Raw genomic sequence first — 21,641 nt, 5'->3', positions numbered from 1 at the left:
TGTCTTGTGAAATTATATCCAGAGTTATGGGTTGCCATGTATTTTAGCTGGTGTTATTCACTACTGAATTAAACAAGCAACACAAACAAATTGTTCAATAGATTCAGTGGAAGTCGTCTTGACCGATGAGTTTCTGCATTCTTTTTCTGACATTCACAGCAGTTACAGCATATCTGTTTCCCCATTCCCCTTCTCAAGAAATAATGTCAAACACCGATGCCTTCTAAATATAATACAGAAAAAGATACATTTTAAAAAAACCCCAGAAACTAACACCAGGCTTATTTCTGCATAGTGATTTTTATTAAGCATATACCTGCATATGCTTTGCAAGTGCCTGTAGGGTTTATTAACAGTGGTCATTGTGAAAAAGTATTCATTCTACCAAAAGTACATAAATGCTGTCTTTGTTTCCACTGGTGTAAATACAAGCCAGTGGTAGTAATTTTCTTTTGAAAGTCATGGTAAGTTTGAATCAGAAGTAGATTTAGCCCATTATTCAGTATGATTGTGAACTTGGAGTTTTATGGAGCACATAAACAGAGAATACTTAGTTTAGTTTCTTCTGCAAAGGGGATGATCTTAACATGTATTTTTTGAAAAAAATGTAGCAAATACCAGTCTTTTCTTTGAAGTGCTATTGTTATAACTCCTAGTATAGCATTTTCCATAAGGATCCTTTCTAATCTGAGGTGTTCTGAGAAATATCTGACAACATATGAGATACAGGGCACTACAGACGTCAGTTAGGAGGACTTGTTTCATAAAGGTGTGCTCATGACTGTGTTCAAAAACAGCATCATCTGTAGTGAAAGTGCTCAAAATGGGGTAGATAATGATTGTATTTTATTCAGAAGTGATGTTGGATGGGCTGCTGACACTAATGCTTGTTTTAACAGAGCTTCTAGGAAAACAACATATTTCTGCTTTCTCTACACAACAAGGCATTTACTTTGTGTCTGTAAAAATGTTTGTCGTAAATTACATTTTAGACTGTTTATAATGAATCATTCCAGACAGTTTCCTTTAAATGTCCAATTGCCATATGTTCAAGAAAGAAAATTGGGATCTCTTAGCCAGTGACTCAAGCTACTGCAATTTGCAGCCGATGACAAGGCAAAGAAATAATTTCTAGGAAAAGATGAATATGTGTCATTGTTTAAGACTATCACTGATCAAAAAACCCACAAAGAACATTGGCAAAGTTCTTCTTAGTTCTTCTACTTTTAGCTTGCTGAACAGCAGATGTGCTCAGCATAGCTCTCAGCTGCAGGACCCTTAGCATTGGAAGGTGTATTAACCTCACCTCTCATAAAGTTCATCTCCTCCTTGCTGTCCCTTTAGCCAGCTATATTGCTGTTAACACCTGCAGGCATCCTTAGAAATGGGGTGGAGGAATACCATGTAATCTCTTGAGAGATTGCAGCAACTTCCCTTTTAATAGTTACAGGATCTTTTCAATATTTGTGAAAAAAGTCAAAATATAATTTAGCAGAGTCACAAACATCACGCTGTTAGGATAGACAGAGCAGAGGTGACATACAGATCAGAAAAGAAAACCTGCTTCTGTTGGGGCCAGTAAGGAATATGCTGTAGAATATGTCTGGTACTGTAGTATATATATCTAGTTTCACAAAGAAAAATAATAGCAATTCTACTACTGATGGTAATAATAAAGAAGAAACAGAGGTATTTCTGTCAGCAAATTGCCTTTTCCAAGGAAAGAACTGGCACTAACATCAGGATACCTCAGCAGGAAGGGATTAAGAGGTCAAGTATAAATTTGAAAAATCTGTTTCTAATCCTTAAGTGTGGAAGTGCATACTTACTGTTTTGAGAAGGCATAATAATAAACTTAATTAGCAATGGCCTAAAAATCAGGCTGTATTTAGGTGGTGGTCTGAGCAGAGTAGCTTTTTTAGGACTCCTGGTGTTCACCAATTACTTATTACTGCTGCTCCCCTTCCATGATTTGAACCAGGTGGATACTCACATAGGTAACAGAAAGACAAACCATGAAAAGGGGCTGCAGTGAACTGCAGTGTAATTTAACTGAAGTGTGGCAGATTAACACAGTTCATGTAGGTGTATATGTGCAGTAACTGCTAATTACTTTAGACAGCAAACAGTCTGTCTTTACTCACCCTGACATGCAACTTCATAGAACCAATGGTAACACTCAGTTTGTCTGCCAATCACTCAGCACAATCCAAAAGGTCTTTTAGTAATAAACTTCTGTACTGATAACAATTATCCTTTAAAATTGTTTGTTGATGCTTTGAAACAACCTTTTAATCCATCTCAGACCACTGAATTGAGATGCAGAGTAATTTCAGTGGAATGTGTACACTCTTCTCCAGGACACTCCTGGAAAGGTAAAAATGAAGAACCTATGTGAATTTTTCCCAGAAAAGTTGGGTTTCCTGAAGCATGAGGAGACTCAAGAAAGACCAAAGTGCCAGAGTATTGCTGTATGGATAGTCACCATGGATCCCAAAATATTTCTGGAGCACTATTTAAAACTGAATGTCTCCTGGAGCTCCTGCTGCACTTGGCATGGTGTGAGCAGCTGCACAGCAGAACAGTGGTTTCCTCCAACAACGTGCAGGTGGTACAGCATCTCTCCTCGGCGCAGGAGAGGGGGCTGTCTGATAGGTTATTTGAGCAGGATCATGAGTGTGTGACATGAGACGAATCCAGCATAAGCATGGTTATGTAATTCCCATGGTTTTTGTTATTCCTTTTATTAGAAGTAACTTTGACTATGCAGGACTTGTATCTTAAGTTGCTGTAGTGCCTGGCTCTGAGTAGTCCTGTTCCTCAAAAGGAGGTGTGAGAATCATTACAGGGGAGGTCTTGGTTCAGTGAAGGCTTTTCATCTCGAGCCAAAGCCTTTGTCAATATCTCCTGTGTCAGGATGAGAGATGGGGAGTACCTAGCAGAGAAACCATGCCTGAGAGGTACTTTGGGAAGCTGCCACATCTGCCTTTTTGGTGTTGTCACTAAAGTATTGCCAGGTGAGGCATAAGGCTCATTGTGCTTGTGTGCAGGCACTCGAACACTTGCACAAGCATCAAGGAGAGCTGCCCCCCATGCCTATCTTCTGTTGCCCTCAGCTGATGAACTAAGTGAGAGAACTTCAGTGGGTGTTGAAAGCTCAGTGGGGAAGTTGCAGCTTAGACACACAAGCAGTCAAATACCTCTAAATTGTCAGTAACTGTGAGGGATGTGTATGTGCTGGCCTTTTCTTTCTTCTCTTTACTTTCTTACCCTGAGTGGCGGCTGTGGAGTTTAAGCCTCCATCAGAGAAACCACTTCAGCTTCAAAACCATTTTCCACTTCATTTTTTCTCTAATAAAGACCTATGTTTAGGAAGCTTCTCAGGTTCAGCCATAGCCTGAAGATACTTTTTGTGTAGTGGGAAGAGGAGCAGAAACTTCAGGCAAGATATTTCATGGTCGTTGCAAAATTTTTAATGCCTTGTATGCATGTACACAATAAGGAACAGATATAATACATATGTATGAACTCCCTCTTCAAATCAGAATTATGAGAAAGCCTAAAGTAGAAATGTTCATGGAAGTTGCTGTTTCCTTACCCCTTTATAGGCAGTGGTATGGAAAAAGAAAGTTAATCTATTTTCTCCAGGGATTTCTCTGGAGTGCTCATCAGTCATCCCCAGAATACTTCCAGGAGTGCCTTAACAACATACCAACGGAGTTCATTTGCCTTTTGCTTTCTTACTTCCTCCCTAGTGGAGGATGTCTGTGAAGTGGGAGAATCTTTGAGACACACTTTATTTACTGCTGGCTTGTTTGTGGTTTTGCATATTTGCATTGTTCACCTGGTGCTCAAGAAGAGCAGAGAAGCCGCGTTTCACCTGGAGTGGTAGTGAGCCTATGTGTTACTAGAGGAATCTTTTTTTTTAATGTACTTAAGCAATCCCCTGAGCCCAGCACAGACTGGTTTCCTGCTGAAATGTCTTACTTTGAAAATTTTTCTCTGCTATGCAAATATCTTAAAAAAAATTCAACAGCATCTCTAAGTAAAAAGTAAATGTGTGTTTATAGATTTGGGATGCTGTAGGCTTCATATAAATACAGATATGTATAATATGTGTACATATATTGTATATATATATATATATATATATATATATATATATAATATATATATATATGTACATGCAATACAGAGCTTGGAGTCAATGATTTCTTGAAGGTCTCTTCCAATGTTAATGTTTTTCTCATCTGTCATAATGGAAATTGGTGGGGCTTGCATCGTGCAAACAGTCCTGCATGAAGATATCCCCTTTCTTAAATGGAAACCCCCAAAACCTACAATTTGCATTGTTTGCCAGGTGAAGGGGAATGAAAGGATCTCTTTTCAGCCATTAGGCTTGTTTGTAGATTTGAGCATCCTGTGGTGTGTGTATCCCTGGAGAAGCTACAAGTTGGGCAGACATCTGAGAAGCCTCATTCTTCCCCCATTACGTACATCCATCCAAGGCAATTACTAGTGTAAGGATGAAGTCCTGAATCACCACGATATCTGACCCTTAATCAGGCCTTTCATTTTCACCACACTTTTTTACCCAGTGGGCCTAATTGGCAGGGTGTCGGTAGTTTCAAGTCTCTCCTGCTGATCAGTCTAAGCTGTCACACATGGGTGCAGCTGGGCAGCTCAGACCTACTGTTGGTCTCTGCTTTGGCAGCATAACGCCTCTTTATCTGTGGAGCAAGTTTTGATGCAACCCAGAGAAGAGCCTGTCCTCATAGAAGCTCTCCCTTCAGTTTCTGGTAGGGTGTTGTAAAAAGGATGGATTCCCATCCTCATCACTGCCCAATTAATTAAGCTTAAATTAATTAGGTTAAACTTAAGCCTAACTTAATGAGAAACTAATCATACTGGGTTTTTCAACACTGATCAGAAATGGAAAACCCTGGCAGGGGAAGTTCTTGTAAAAGTACCTCTGGAGTGTTGGCTCACTTCTACTTTCAAGAATAAATCGTGTTGATTTTTACAGGAGATTTCAAGGCTGCTCTCTAGTGGCTGCAACTGTCATGGCGGTTTTTGAAGGCCCAGCTAGGGTTTTCATTTGTTCTATCAACAAGTTTCCTGAAACTCAGCATGATCCTTCTGATTATTTCACTTATTTTTAAGGGGTTTGCAGTGGGTATTTTTCTCTTTATATGGTATTTTTTTTACATTCATTGAAGTGTCTTATTTCAAAGAGTTGATGATGGTCGGATGGAAAAGGAAACGTGATTTTGGTTCAGCATTTCTTTCTCCTGTCACAGCTGAGAACCTCCACATATCATTCCCATGACCTGCCACTGTCATCCTCATTTTTCCCAGCAGGACATGGTGGGTGGTTCACTCCAAGTCAGCGCCTGGTGATGGGAAATGCAGGCTGTCCTTCCCAGAGAAGTATGGGTTGTTCACCTGTGAGTCCTACTGCAGCTTACAGGATTTTCCTGGAGTGCCTTTTACCTGCCTTTGGGGTCACTGTGCTCAACACAGTCACCTTCCATGGGATGCAGTGGACTCAGCCAGAGAGCAAAATGAGTCCTCTTTGGCTTTCCTTCAGGAAGGAACTCAAAGGCCGTATCTGAACCAAGTTTATAGGACAGAGACCTGCTCCTCCTCTGCCACAGGAGCACCCTTTGCAACCTGCAGGAAACTGCTGCAGGGAAGAGCAGCACTGAGGATTGACCCAAAGCCTTTCTTGCTTACAAAGCAGATAAAAAGCACTGGAAAAAGAGAAGGCGGCTGTGTTTAACAAGATGCCTTCTTTGGATGTCTCGTGCATGGTCCTTGTGTTGCACTTGCTGAGCAAGAAAAAAATCATCTTGTGGTTTTCCAGAATCTTACAAACATTTCCCAATCACAGAAATGTATCCTGTAGGAGGAAACGGGTATTTCAAGCAGGTACTTTCGTAAACGGTGGTTTTGTAAAAAGATTTTGTAGTGGGTTACAGGAAGAGGGAGAATTTTTTTTAAAGTCTATAACCATCCTGATTTACCAGATTGTTTCATAGACTTCATTCCAAACTGCTTCCTCGTTCAAAATCTGCTGGAAATGCTTCTCCAGCTGTCATCGTTGGTAAACAATTAGTGAGTCCTCAGCTTAGAAGGGGTCGTTGTTTTTCATGTCATTGCAGGGAAGATAGAGAAGATCAAGCCTCCTCCATCCCCCACCACAGAAGGCCCTGCCTCGCAGTTGGACCCCCCACCCGAGGAGTCTGCAGGAGCCCAGCGACCCAAGAACCTGATGCAGACCCTGATGGAGGATTATGAAACACACAAAACCAAGAGACGAGAAAGGATGGACGACAGTGCGGTAAGCGCAGTTCTCCTTCTCCCTTCCTGCTCTGGGATAGAGACCATGACTTGCAAGAACCAGCAGACACTGAAAAAGGTCATTTCACCAGAATCTGATCAGACACCTTGCAAGTGGGTAGGGATTTTAACACATTGCAGGGGGCAGGTGTTCGAAATGGAAGGATGCAGACCAGTGAAGAGGAAGAGTGTGTCACTGCAAATATTAAAGGCAGCTCATATTATGTTTAATTTTCACTAATTATATTAACTAATAATAAGAGCAGTGTGTAGCTGCCCTGTAATTGGCAGATTCTGTTAATTCACACATCACCAGGACCCTCCAATGGTTTATTTTAGTAGTGCATTGAAATTTGTGGATCAAGCATGTATTCACACCTGTGTTTGTAGACTGCCCCCTGCCATCCCCAAAATCCAATCCAAGTGTGCTCAGTCTTCACTGTAAGTTGATTATTTCCCCAGAAACCAGCAGTTGTGGAACTAGACTGGGAGTTAACTTGGATCCTTCAACAGCTGGCACGTTGTTGCTGGATTTGTTGTCTTCCTTCCACACAAGCAGTAGTAGAGTTCATCTGAATTAAGGAGTTTCTGAATTAAGGTAGTCTTTATTAGAGACACTAATAAGGAGAGCTACAGATTTTTTAACTGCAAGTATCAAAATTCAGGAAAATTGCTTTTTCCTAAGAGAGCATGAGCTGTTTCTTATTCAGAGTCATTATTACTGTGCAATGAGTGCAGAAGGTAGTAAGATACAAGTTCAGTGTCAGAATCAGTATTTGCTGAAGCAGCCAAAGTCCTCCAGACATTTCCCAAAGATGTCTGAACAATGACCCTACTGCCAAGGATGCTCCAACAAACTGCTTTCTAGTAGTGTTCACTAAAGTCTGGTTCTTATTAGGAGTATAGATGTAAGTGAAGTTTTGTTACAGAAGTACTGCGCTGTGTGGCAGCTTTTAGTTGCTTGTGGATATTGCACAGTAACAAAAGGCAGTAAAAATCAGAAGGAATGCAATGTGGAGGGGTCCTGTTGCACTTTTGTTGGCTAACTAAAAATGCAGATAGATTTGTTTCCAGTGCACACCTGAATTTCTGGTCCCTTATTCTACTGAATCCACTGAAGAACAAGGTTCCATTGCCCATCAGACTTCTACAGCAAATAGAAAACCAGCTTGTGCACAGGAGCATGTCTCGTTCTGGCAGTGGCATCTTGGGGCCACATCTTAGGAAGGAGCCACTCTCTGGTTTCTCTCCCTCCCCAAAGCACCCAGTGAAACAGGGTGGTCCCACCTGCTCTGGTGGGTGCTGTTTCCTGGCATCTCCCCAGAGCATCTGTCCCTGAAGGGGCTCAGAGGCTTGCAGGGCAATACCCATGACTTTGCAGAAGCTAAGAGGAACATTAAAAAGAGTTGGGTGTAAAACACCCACCGTGTAAACCAGCACTGGAGTCCCACACCGAAACCATTGGCCTGGTGATTACAAACTTAGAGCAGCTGCTCTGCTCTGGGGTGGCATTCAGCTTGTACTCACCCTGTGCTCTTCCTCTGCCCCTGTGAAGAGTGAAGGTGACCCACCCAGCCTGTGAAGTGGTAGCCTGTGCTGGAATCTTAGGTCCTGCTCATTAATTTTCCTGAGCACAGTTCCTCAAGTGCTTGCAGAGCTGCACACATGCTCCCTGGAAGGTGGACTGGCCACAGTTGCCTGGTCTCTGCTGCAGTTTGGAGTGATGTCCTGTCCAGAGTGCTGGTCAGTGGTCAGGGCAGTGTCTGACCACAGAGGTGTGCTCTGGGTGCCATCTCAGCTCTACTGCTGCTAAAGCTGCACAGCCACTGACAACGCAAAGATGCACTGCCAGAGCATTGGTGCCACTGAGACAACCTGTGGGATAAATCCTTTCCTGGCATGAATTTTCAAGGCTTCAATGAATTTGAACAGTCCCAGTGCACACCAGTGTCCCACAGTGTTGAGGTTCATCGTCATTCTCCTCTTCTGTAAGCCCACTGCATGAAGCCAAACGATTTTTTTGCTGCCCACCCAAAATCCTATTAGATGTCTGTGTCCTGAAGAGCCCAGAGAGAACTTCCTGAGATCAGTGGGAGTGTTTTGTTTCTTTTCCCTGGCTTTTTCCACTCTCCTGTGGTAAACAACTCTGCCATTGCCTTTGTCTGTCAATGGTATAATTTTAATAAGAAGTGCTGCACTTGTACCACTGTCAGTTGGAGTGAATATTTTGTAGTCCAGGCTAAGCAACTATTTATTTAAAAACCAAATAGCTTTAATTTTTCAGCAGAGAGCATGTGAGCAGTGTTCTCAGGAAAAGGTTTTTCTGTAACTAAAGAAACAAAATAGCCAATCACTGCACTGTTTTTAAAAATACATTAAATACAGCAGGATTAGGAGCATAACTGACAACCAGACAGGCAGCTGCTCCTTGGAGTGTTATGTCCTGAGAGCTGAATGTGGCTCAGCATTGCTCAGTGTGAGTGAGGAGAACCAGAGACTTCCTCAAGTACTGGAAGCAGTCAAGGTGCCTGGCACGGCAGCCATGGTCTCCTGAATGGAGAGATTTGTGGAAAGGTTTCATGTCCATGGGAACTCCTGTTCATGCTGAGCACACCAGCAGTACTGATGTACAGAGATCCACTTTCACCCTGTGTAAGACACAACGAAAGACAGGAGGGTGGTTTCTGTAGGGCATTTACCCTCTGAGTCTCTCCTTCAGGCACCACCACCTTTGTTTCATGTCTGGCTTCAGTGGCTTTAGTGGCTACAACGTGGCCTCTGTGGTCAAAGCTTGTGGGTCGTGCCTTTCAGAAAGAGAGGGCAAATTAAGCACATCTTGGAAGAGCTGTGCTGCTCAGGAAGGGGGGCAGTTTCTTCCAGAGGACGTGTGGCAGTACAGGTTTCAGGAGATGAGTGAAAGAGAAAAAGCAGCAGCAAGGAAATGGATCCTGATGGTATCTGCAAACATCTACCAAGCACTGATGGTAAACAAGACTGAGACTGGCCAAGCAACTTCATTAAAATAACACCAAACTGGCTAATCTTCACTTTTTGTTTTTTATGGCACTAAGTTGCTTGAAGTTTTATACTGTGCAATGTGCCAGTTCTTAGAATTTCTGTAATTTCTTCTTGTTTCCTAGTTATAACATGCTTGTTCAATGTACTAATGTTGGTCTTTTCCCTTTCTACCAGTACACCTGTAAATTACTGTCTAGCAAGGTTACTTCTGAGGTACTTTTCAAGTGCTTGTTTATTTTTGCTTCTTTTTGCATGGTGATTCCAAGTGCATGTTGCTGCAGTTGTCATTTTCATAGTGTGTGCCAGTGACATTTCATATAAAAAATGTGTGTGTGTGTGTGTGTGTGTGTGTGTGTGTGTGTGTGTGTGTGTGATATTCCCTTATATCTCTCATCAGCAAATATTTGTGTGGCTGGTTTGCTAACCCTTGGATTCTAGTTACAATTTATGGCATGGGAGGGGTTGTAATTAAAGGGATGAGAGCTGTTGCCTGGGACTGCAGCATTCCTGAGGTGAGAAATAAGAAGTTCCCCTTAATCCCCCTTACTGTTTATTTAGCTGGCAAAGCTAAACCTGGGATCCAAGTGTCTTCAAATGCTGCATGAATCTTCTGTGGCTTTCCTTTGTGTTTGATTACAATGTATTTAATACTATGAAAATCTCTAGTATTTTATAAAAAAAACTTGCACACCATCCTTTGATCTATGGAAGAGTCAGATCCAAGTGCATGGCCTCGGTCTGTTTCATATTGTGAACCTTTCCTTGTCCTTGTCTGTTGTGATGTGATGACTGATCACAGTCCCACAACTTAGCATCAGTGTTTGTCTCAGGGTGGAATAAACCCAAATCTGCCAAATAAAGGGTATTTACAGTGACATTCAGTATTTAAGCAAAGTAGTAATTGGCACAGTCCTTATATCCCCAAAGCTGGACTTTGCCAGAGGAAGTAGTTTTAAGAGCAGGTAGTTGGTACTAACGACAATGTTTGTTTCTGCAATGTTTGTTAATGAGGTGCTCAGTAATATGTGTATTTCAAATGCCTGTAATTTTCTCTGCAGATTGTGGTAATGACTGATACTTATTTGTCCAACATCAGCACTTTTTCATAAACCTGAATCTTCTATTTCTTTTTCTATTCCATAATATATTTGACCACATCAGCTACCTCAAGACAAGTACATGAACATTTTCTGACCTGGAGAGTAAAGCAAAGACAAGCCATTTCCTATTCATTAAATAATTTATAGTAAGTTTTATCACACTGATACATGCCAGTGATTGATCTTTGTGTATTTATAGATAGTTAAATCAGTATCAGAGCAGTGTGCTTTCAGAGTCCTGGTTTTAAACAGAAGTTGTGCCTTTTCTCCTCCATAATATATGCACAATAATCTAAGTCAAGATTTGTGAACAGCAGGTAGTGATCAGTGTTCAGTGTTGTGTGAGAGGCAGAAGTTCAGGTGTAGTTTTTACAGGCCCAGGCCATGGTCTTCTGCTGGGAAGAGTTTTGTGTCCAGCTTGTGTTATGGTACTGATACAAAGAGTAAGGAGCTGAAAAAGAGTGTGTATGAATGGGAAACGAGCTTGAAATAAAAAATACTGTAGGACTCAGCAATTCCTCATGCAGGTGAAAGTATGTTCTCTGGCTATTCTCTAGCATCCATCCTCAAACTGAAGAAACCATGTGATTCTCACTGGGCAGGTTGTTTCAGAAGCAGCAGCAAGAGTCAAGGTACATATGCCCCTACTCTCTACTAATCCCACAGCTGACTTGTGTCTCCTGTTCACCAGAGCCTTCCAAAATGCACTCTGGTGTCTCAGTTTTAATCATTGTAGCTGGCTTGGGAGCAGGGGCATCCACACAGTGATTCTGACAGCTCCACTCTGGAAAGCAGAACACAGCCCCCCAGCAGGGCACAGTAAGTGCTGAAGTTCAGCTACCACAGCAACTACATCCTGCTTCATTAGGGTGATATGTTGCATCTCCCACAGATTCCTGCAGCCTGTAATAGCAGCACACCCCACTGCTGTTTAGAGACCTAAGTGCATGCCCTTGTATAGGATATTTTTACCCTCAGAACTCTCTGGTTTTGGCCTTACAGCTATACATACATTCAAATGTACTGGACACTAGCTTGAGTTTCCATAATGCCAACCATGCTGTAGCAGATAACTGCAGTAAGGTGATTTATGCAACATTAAAGGCTACTGCTGAAAATTTTTGTGCTACTAAACAGAAGATGAACTAGATTTCATGATACTAGATTTGATCACATGGGGCACACAGTTCATGTTTTAGTACTTAGAAGCAGCAATTTAATACTGCCACTGTCTTGTTTCAAGTAAACAAATTTTAGTCTCAGATACCCAGCTCCTCACTGTGTTTACTAGCAGTCTGGGTATTCAGTAAACAGCATTAAGTGGTTACAGTAAAAAGATGCCTTCATGCAGAAGAAATAGATGTTCTCTTGGTAGTTCCAGCATTTAAAGCATTTAGTTTATCATTCCTGAGCAGGAACACTCACATTTGCTGGAGCAGGCAGCCTCTTGCCTGCATTTGCGCTTTCATCTCTTCATGCACACTGTGCTCCATGAATGTGTTTTCTGCAGCAGTAGTACTAGTACCTAGTACTCACAAAGTTTAGACATGCAGACCTTTGCATTTTCTGTTTTCTCTTCTTCTTTTAGTTCTTCCAGATTCAGATGGAAATAATCAGTTAAATATTAAACCTCAGAAAAACTGTTTGCTTCCACATCAGTTTTGCTACTACTGTTCAACAAAAATTGTCATGTACTATATAGCAGTCAGTTTTATGATTGCTCAAAAATAACACAACTATTTCAGTGGTTGTGATAAATATTAATTGGGCTAAAGAATATATATATATATATATATATATATATATATATATATATATATATAGCTTACTCTTGTTGTCAGTAAAGGAGCTCTTATTAAAGCTGTAAGTTGTGTGCTGGGTTTGTAAAATCAGCATGATGATGGAAACTCTCCATCTCTAGGATGGATACAAGAATTATTCATATGCCACCTGAAAGTGGCAGCTGTTTCAATTTTTTGCCCAAAATCCTCAAAAAATAAATTAAATCTTCAAGGAAAGACCCTTCTGCAATTCTTACCGAGACCTTGAGCTGCAACCACAAGATCCATAAACACATTTTCTGCAGAGAGGTGAAGAGCAGTTCTTACAGCCCTGCATATTTTTTGTCTTTCCCTCACACCTACTTCTGTTCTCCAAGTTCTTCCTCTTCTACTACAGCTGGTATTCAAATCACCTCTGCCAAATAAGACATTTTATGTAACATTGCTTTTTTTCCCTGGTGTGGCCTTTTCAATAGGACATAGTTCACAGGCTGGAGGAGCCCAGGCTTAAGTGAAGCCCCTGCTTCATGATCTTCCTGCAGCTGTGGCCCTGGCTGCCTTAGGACAGACACCCTGAGCACCAATCTGCCCCTGCCTGCACCCACTCAGCTGATGCAGGGCATTATCAAGGAGGGTGCTTGTGAAGCATTGACATAGCATTTTTGACTTGCTGTGGAGAGCCTGGAGGTGCTGCACTCATTATGGGTCTAGAGTCAGCCCTGATACCAGCCAAATTTATTTTAAAATTGAGATAGTTGGCTATTTTTAGGCAAGTGGTTTCCTGGGTTATGATTTCAATGCTCCATTGAGGAGTCCCAATTCCCCACTCAGTCATTCCAGTTGCATGCTATAATTATGCCACTGTTTCCTCTAGAGGGTCTAAAACTGTCACAGCCTTGTAAAAACAAGGGTTGTTTTAGGTCAAAAACTCTTTTCAATAGATAGAAGAATAGAAGAATAATTCTGGAATGACTATTCAAAAGGATCTTTAGTTTATATGCTGTACCATTTAGTGTTAATACTGAGCCAGACTTGACTTCCTGCAAGGTGCAAGTCCACACTCTGTGCCCTCATGGTACCTGTGATATGAATCTGTATACAGTTTTGCTTGGAGACTCAGCAGCTTTTGTAGAAGCTGACAAACTGGGGGGTAGGTGTGCTGACCAGGGATAAATGGAAGAAACCCCACTGCCATCTTTGAAGACAAATAGAAGCTGACTGGTCCAGAGCAGGAATCTTCAAAGTTCAGGTGTCCTGACTGTTGCAATCCATCACCAGAGACCATCCAAATACTGTGATGTCCAGCAAAGAAGCTGCTGATTTCAGGCTGTCCTAAACTATGCAAAATCCATTTTATTTTCAGCTGGCATATTTTGCAGACCAAATTCCACAGACCTTATTTAAAAACATGGTGGCAGTTTTAGTTTGCAATTTATGCTGAATGATGCACTGATACCCACTCCCAGTTTTGCTTCTCCATTGTTCGGTTTGAGGTGTCTTTTCTTGGTTTAGGCATTCTGCAGTGGGAGTAACTCCAGTATACCCCCTACAGGCTGATGTCTCAGACCAATTTTTTCCTACTGATCCTCTCCTCTCCTCTCCTCTCCTCTCCTCTCCTCTCCTCTCTCCTCTCCTCTCCTCTCCTCTCCTCTCCTCTCCTCTCCTCTCCTCTCCTCTCCTCTCCTCTCCTCTCCTTCTCCTCTCCTCTCCTCTCCTCTCCTCTCCTCTCCTCTCCTCTCCTCTCCTCTCCTCTCCTCTCCTCTCCTCTCCTCTCCTCTCCTCTCCTCTCCTCTCCTCTCCTCTCCTCTCCTCTCCTCCTCCCTCTCCTCTCCTCTCTCCTCTCCTCTCCTCTCCTCTCCTCTCCTCTCCCCCTCCCTCCTCTCCTCTCCTTCTTCCTTTTCCTTTTCCTTTTCCTTTTCCTTTTCCTTTTCCTTTTCCTTTTCCTTTTCCTTTTCCTTTTCCTTTTCCTTTTCCTTTTCCTTTTCCTTTTCTCTTTCCTTTTCTCTTTCCTTTTCTCTTTCCTTCTCCTTTCCTTGTAAGCACATTTGCCCCTCTACTAGGAAAGACAAAAACCACTCAGCCTTGGTCCCTCCTTCTGGTGGTTGTTCTGCAAAAAGAGGAAGCATGATTTTGGGCAGAATTTCAGAACAAAATCCCTCTAGTGGAACTGGACTAACTTCGTAGCCATGGTCAGTGCAGAGAATGAGATGGAGTTTTTGTTAAAATTCATCTCTGTTGGCCAGATTTTATCTTTATATCTTAGGCTTGTTCAGAGTCATAGTGAAAAGAAACTAAGAGGGCAAAGAAATACTAATGCTGGCAAAGTCTGTCCTATCTTCAGCTCTTGAATGAAGATCTAGAGGTTACAATTGGCATAAATGCAGCAGTGCATTCTCATTCCCATAAGCAAAGTTATGGTGACCTGTAATTTCAGCTGGCAGTCAGAACTGATTTTCTGATACTGCCGGTACAGTATGTATTCTTCCAACCACAGCTTGTTATAAGCTGGAAGAAGAATTTCTTTAGTCTTAAATTATTTACTTTTGTTCTAGTCAAGACTTAAGTCCTCACTGCATGTGACTTTCTTCACAGAAGAATAAAATACCATCATCCTATCTCAAAAGGTCATCTACTCTTCTGCAATCAGGGATTGTGCAGAGCAGCTTGCAGGAAGCATTAGGGATGAGGGATGGCCAGCATTGCTTCAATGAAGTCATGTATTTGTTGTGGGATTTTTTTTAACTGACGTAAAAAGTTTCAAAAGCTTGCTTCTTTGGGAGAGATGGTTAAAACACACTGAGGACAATTTGACATTGCCAGCTCTGTAGTTTCATCATGGAGCTGTTATTCACTGTTGGTCAGAAAGTAACACTGTCGTGTGCTTCTGTAAGAAGGCTCCAGGCACCTTTATATCTCATTCTGCTCTGTGAAAAACACCCACAGCCATGCATTATTTGCTGAGGAGTGCCTCAGATGCATCACAATAATGCCTTTTGGTGTTGTCTCTTTTCTTTTTGACTTTCTCAAAACACGTGTCAAAATTGTTTCTTACATTTTTATTTATTTGTTCGTATGTGTGCATATGTACAAATAGACACAGTGTGTGCATGTACCTGTGTGTATGATGTGTGTATATGAAATACATATAAATGTATCAGGTCCATTTTGTACCAGGCTTTGTAGCCTTTCCTCATGTAAATCTCCTTTCACATGTGCATGGAGTGATTTTTCCCTCAGGGATTTCTCACTTTGTTCACAGTGTGCCATAGGTGCAGCCCCACGACCACGAAAAGGGGCTGGGGGCAGGCACTGCTGCCAAGTCCTGCCCGAGAGGGTGATGTGCTGAAATGGGCGGCTGTCTGCATCCTGGGCCTCATGTGCAGCTCCAGAGCAGCCTCTGGACAAAGCTGCAGGGTGCTTGCTGGCTCCTGCAGTTCTAGTTTGAAACTAAACTAAGCTTGGCCTTGGGGAGAGGACCAAGGCCTGGACAGGGCAAGTGCAGCTGGGCTAGTAGAGGTCAGCTGGGGCTCCCTTGCAGAGAGCCGGATGCTGCCAGATAACTTCTGCCACTTGTGTCCTCCTGTGGTGTGGCTTTGCTCCTGTGTGCCATCTTCCCTCTCTCACACCAGGGAGTGCTTCCATTGCATGTCTTCCTTCCCGCACAGGGTGTGGCACTGGTGCCCCCTGGGAGGGCCGGCCTGGCTGGTCCCTGCCCACCTGGGTGCACAGTGTGGGACGCCCTGAGGGCAGGGCCAACTGAATGACATCCTGTGCTTTCCTTTTCTCTCCTGACCAGGTCCTGGAGGCAACCAGGGTGAACCGCAGGAAGAGCGCTCTGGCGTTGCGCTGGGAAGCTGGCATTTATGCCAACCGAGAGGAGGATGAATAACCACTCTGCAGTGTGAAGACAGCAACCAGGCATGCCAGAACCAAAAAAATGAGAATGGAAGAAAGAAAAAAAAAAAAAGCAAACACAAAAACCCACCGTGAAAGCAGCAGCATTTTAGTCCAGTATTTATTAAATACACAACAAACTCGATGCACATAGACAAAGAAATGATCCAGCTCCTGGCAATCCTAAAACTACAGGAAAAACACACCTAGAAAACAGCCCCTTCTTCTTCCCTCCATCTCCCCTCTGAAATAATGCAATGGAGAGGGTGCAGGGGTGGGAGGCCTTGGGGTGGGCACAGGAGGGTGATTGCGCCCACGGACCAGACAGGCTGCAGGCATGTGTCAGGAAGTGATTTGTGGAGGAGCCTGCGGCCAGGGCTCACACCCGTATTTCTTGCTGACTGAATTGCCAGCCCTGCTTGTCCCCAGGACCATGGTAGCTCCTGTCAGAACCTCCTGCAGTTCCTTCGCCTCCCACAGCCGCTGCACAAGACCGTCAGCATTAATTCGGCATACTCTTATCCAGCCACAAAACACAAAGATACTGCCCTCTGTTCTGTTTTTTTGAGGAGACTGAAGGGTTGGGTTTGGGATTGGGTTGGTTGGGTTTTTTTTGGGAGGGGGGTGTGGGGTGTGGGTTGTGCTCCCCTTTCTAGCAGTTTATCTGTTTAAAACAAGAAAAACCCAACAAACAGGGAGGCAGTTACTGCAAATGTACAATCCAGCAAACTCAGTCAAACAATCCTTGTGTTGCAAACACAAGCCATCACAATTTAGGAGTGGAATAGATGGGGATGAGAGCTAAGCCAAATGGATTACCTTAGCTTTAGGATCCTATATGCTTGCAATATCACCTGAACTCCAGGTTCTCAGAGCATATTTACGCAACAAAGTTTCTAAGTAGAAAATCTGTATTTAGCGGATGACAACTATTTTTTGATGGTGGGGTGGGAAAGAATGGCATATGTGTAAAATCTTTGAAGATGGATAATTTGAAGTAGAAAGGTAGTGGGAAAGGGATACAAATAAAGGACATTTAATTTTTAAATGAGGCAATAAATGAACTAAGCCAGACTCTGGCCTAGAAAGAGGTATGAAATAAAGAAGAAAGAGAGTTATGTCTTCAACTATATTTATACAACTTAAAAAGCCTTTGAAGTAGAGTGCTTTGTGGAAGTCTTCACGTTTCCAGGCAACAAAAAAGCTAAAGGGCATAATGAGTTGGAAGGAATGAGCAAGGAAGAGCAAACAAGGGAAGAAAATATTATTTTAGCTGTTCAGCCAGTGTTTTCAGCGCTACAAGCAAACCATAGAGCCTTTAGTTACTGCTTAGGTTTGGGATCAGCAGTGAAGGATTAGTGTCTGTGTGTGTGTGGGTGTGTGTGTGGGTGTGTGTGGGAGTGTGTGGGGGAGTGCATGAGGCTGGCATACCACAAAGTGTATGGCAGTGCGTGCACTGATTATTTTCTCCACAGCTGTTTACCAGCTATAGGGGTGAGTGCTATTTTTTTTTTTTTTCCGAAAGGGGATATAAAAATAAGGCACTGAGTTAATGCAGTATTTGTGATATTAAAATTTGACCCAACATGGTATTTGCATGAGTCACAATTGCAAAGTATTGACCAGTTTTGTAAGCTGACGATTAGGAAAAGAAATGTGGTATTTATTCTTGTGCTTCATATTTGTATGTAGTATAGAGGCTGCGGGTTTACTCTTTCTTATCACCAAGCAATACAATAGGAATATTTTACAACTGGGAACCATAATTTCTGGACTAGAAACCAAAACATTTGGGAGGTGATGGGAAAGAAGGCATCAAGCCTTTTTTCCCTAAAAAATATTCTTTCTTTTTTATAATTAGTTATTATTTCAGTATCTTTAAAAAAAGTCATCAGCCAGAATACTGTGTCCTCCCTAAGTCATTCCGTGGTTTCATGACCTGCTGTGCTGTTTTATCCTGAAACAGTGAGCTCATTTAAAATGAGTACCAATACTGTGAACATACTTCTGGTGCTTTTTTTAAACAAACACAGAGCTTGCAACCAAATTATTCACCACCACCACACTTCAGTTCCTCCAGCATGTGATTTCTGTCCGTGGACACTTACAATTTTCAGGCTTATTTTCAGGGAACTGTAGTAAATACATTTATATCTACCCATTGACTCAGTTCTTTCCCTGTCCCCTGTTAAGTGTTACTGAACAGAAGAAAACCTGCTGAACCAGGAGTTCACTGGATGAGGGCAGCAAGCTTATCTCAAGGAGAGGCACCATGGGGAGGTTCCATGCCTGTGAAAGAGTTGTGTATCTAATGAAGTGGACCTGTTTTTCTGGCATGGTAATCAAGGGTGAATCAAGGGCAATCAACCCTGGACTACCTTCCCAGGAACTTGCATCTTTATTTTCTTTAGTCTGTAGGCCTGTTTTTCCTTCCAGCTTTCTCACTGGAGGCCAGTGACAATAATTACCCATCATAAAACATCTTTTCATGCTTTGTTCTCTGTTATAGAAGCATTTCCCTTCAGTCCCTGCAACAAAAGTATTTCAGTCCAGGACAGACGGACTTTTCACCCAGCAGTTTTTCTCTTCCAGAAATTATGGACACTTAGAGTCAGCAGCACATTTAGTGCTGTGGTAACAAGAGTGAGATGCAGTTTACTTGCCTCTGTTGTTTCATTTGCATGCTACCAAGCTTAGGTGTTTATAAGTATACGGCAGTAATACATATCTATCTATATATGACTATATCGAATGCAACAAAAGAGCACTATTGCAGAGTTAACTTTGTCTCCACAAAAGAAATGCTCAGATCCTTTCCCGTGGCAAAGACTGGTTTTAATGAAACTGTGTATTGAAAAATAGTTAAGCATTAGCATTTGTGATTATAATTGGTTTGAGGTTACAGTGCAGGTTTTCTGAACAATTTGTTTTTAAAGCTGCCAATTTGGGCTTCATCTTGCTCTGTACTGACATTTCTGAGGGAGAATAGACTAGTCTTGACTTGTTTGGCAACCAAAAGGCAGCATCTTTGTCATGACTTATCAACCAGTTTCAACAATACCTGGCTTTCTGTATGTTAACCACTTAAATGTTATCCTGCTTCTGTTTTATAGTGACTGTGAGGCCTACAATGCAAGTATATAATTATTTTCTCATTAAAATAGAAACCTGTGTTGTGTTTCTATAAAACTGCCTGTTTCTTCATGTTATTGCAGGAAGATGTGCCCCTGAAAGCTGCATGTGGCTGGAATAGAGTGGCCTGTGTCCCACCTCCTGTGGCAATCACTCGGTCTCTTCCCGTGGCTCTTGACTTGGTGTCTCTGTCTAGAGGTGGGAGAGATCTCTCCCCACTTGGTGGTGTCAATTGCAGGAACAAGAGCATCCCTGCACATTTCTTTTCCACTGTCATGCTTGTGGAGGTTTGCAGAGGCCAAATATGATCAATCTCATGACCTTTCTTTCCTTGCTTCCTTCACCCCTGCAGGAGCCGCAGTGTGCTGTGTGGCAGAGCACACCCTTCAGCCAGCTGTCCATTTGTCACACGCCTGCCTGCAGCAGCCAGCTGCTGGCCCATTGGCCTCACACCCCTCAGGGTCAGCCAGACGAGGGGAGATCCCCTGCCTTGCCCCTGCCAGGAGGCTGTGCCAGCTTTTCCCTATGAGCTGGGAGGGGCCGGAGCACCAGGCATGCACCTCAGGAGGGCCGCAGGGACTTGTTGGGATCTGGCCAGGTTCATGCCAGCCTCTGCCCCTCCCTGTGCCGGGAACAGTCAAGTATTTAATTACAGCCCTCTGTGGGAAGCAGCAGAGGACACTGGTGATTTTGGTGGGAGTTGCCAAGGGACAAGTGCTGCCTGCAGTTCGTGCTCTCCATAACACCAGCCCTCTTCTCCCTGTGCAAACAGTATCAGAAATGCCTATGGAGAAAATCAGTTGTGGATTTACTTGCCAGTGTAGTAAATGGAAGTCAAGAAATGGGCTACAGAACAAGCTTGAAAATTTACCCACTTGTTCCAATCCCTCTGTCTTTGAAAAAAAAGGTGTTGCTGTCTTCTCAACACAGGAGAGGCTTTCTGTCTTCCTCTGCCTTGCCTTGCTCTGTGCCAAGAAGGATGGTGTACTAGTGGCACACAGTGGGAAAATGAACTCCTTGGCATCTTCTTTAGATTTTAAGTTAATTAAAAGTAAAAACTGGACTTTTTCAAGGAAGCATTCAGACATTGCAAAAGTAATTCAATTACACCAGTGGGTGGCAGCAGGTCAGGAATTTTGCAGTTGATTCTGCTGTTATCAGCTGTTGCTATCTGTTTCATAACACACTCAGAACATTTAAAATCTTTGTCACCCCATTGCATAGCTGAAATGGCATGTGCCAAACGGTGAGCGATTACCCAGAGTGTTTTTTACAATGTAAGTAAGGACTATAGAAGAGCATTTTATCAGTAATTTCTGTCATAGCCCAATGGAAGTTGAAGATACTGCACTTCATTTAGTTTCAGGTGGCTTTAAGAGGCCCCAGAACAATGGGAAAGCAAATGGAGAGGCAAAGAATCTCCTCTACAGAGCCAGGTTTGATGAAATTGCTTCAAAAGGAGGGAAAGCATTCAATAGTGTTTTCAGTTGTTTTCAGACTGAGATCCAAGGGCTATCCTGTCACTTCAGCAATAACAGGGGGAAAACAAACTAACAAAATGCTAAACAACAAACAAGCAGCAGGAGAAAAATAACAAGAATGCCATCTAGAGTTCATGGTCTGGTGCTAGCTCTGGCTGAGCACTGATTAATTGGCATCGTAGCCCACTGCTTTATCAATGGGGTCTTTAGGAAGAGAGCTTTTGCAGTAAGCACTAAATGTGGGAAGCAGTGTGAGAGCTCCTGCTCCACTCCAGGCATGTGTCAGCTCTGCAGTGGATTGAGAATGGTATATCCCCAGGAGCAGGAAATGATTCAGGCCTTGTTACAATCTAGAGTGTGGGAGCAGCGGCGAGAAAATCGATGAAGGAAGAAAAATGTGCAAAGCCGCCCTGTCCCATTCTCTGTTCCTGCAGACGGCACGGGGAGCATGCAGGGTGGGGATTTGTGTGGCAGCAGTGACATCTGCAGGGGGGATCACACTGACATGGTGAGAGCTTCATTTCCAAGGACGGGCCCTGAAGACAGATCCTTGGGGCAGCCAGTACGTGGGAGGGATGTGGTGAGCGATTACCCAGGGCCCGTTCAGTGCTGAGCTCACTGCTGTGGCACCCCTGCCACTAATGCAGGAAGGGCTCCTGCGGCCCGCAGAGCATCAGGCAGAGAGCCATGGCACATGTCACAAGCCTCCCTTGGGGAGACACTTGGGATTCCCAGAAACAGCTGCATGCACACCCAGTGCCCTGGTCATGGCCCTTCCTGCAGGAGCTCCTGGGGCACACCAGCCCTGCCAGGGAACCACTGCTGGCAACAACTGCAGGCTCTGTGCTGCCTTGGCAGGTGCAGGTGCAGGATCATGGCTGGACACACAGAAC

At 43.1% G+C, this 21,641-nt stretch overlaps 1 protein-coding gene across 6 annotated transcripts in view; it reads left to right on the top strand.

Moving 5' to 3' along the window:
• The window catches only part of PALM2AKAP2 (PALM2 and AKAP2 fusion), a 264,299-nt gene extending 246,572 nt beyond the window's left edge, over positions 1–17,727 (top strand). For 5 of the 6 annotated variants that reach the window (XM_064736652.1, XM_064736659.1, XM_064736654.1 and 2 more), the window contains 3 exons: positions 6,165–6,343; positions 9,535–9,573; positions 16,038–17,727. In XM_064736652.1, coding sequence (XP_064592722.1) covers positions 6,165–6,343; positions 9,535–9,573; positions 16,038–16,130 — 311 coding nt within the window. In that variant the 3' untranslated portion in view covers positions 16,131–17,727. The remainder of the gene's footprint in view (positions 1–6,164; positions 6,344–9,534; positions 9,574–16,037) is intronic. The other variant, XM_064736653.1, reaches the window with a different exon arrangement.
• The last annotated feature ends 3,914 nt before the right edge of the window (positions 17,728–21,641 follow it).

Source organism: Zonotrichia leucophrys, chromosome Z (genome assembly GCF_028769735.1).
Source record: "Zonotrichia leucophrys gambelii isolate GWCS_2022_RI chromosome Z, RI_Zleu_2.0, whole genome shotgun sequence".
In the NCBI taxonomy this organism is placed as follows: domain Eukaryota; kingdom Metazoa; phylum Chordata; class Aves; order Passeriformes; family Passerellidae; genus Zonotrichia; species Zonotrichia leucophrys.
The sequence above is the reverse complement of the archived record's forward strand: the minus strand, read 5'-3'. Positions and strand labels throughout refer to the sequence as shown.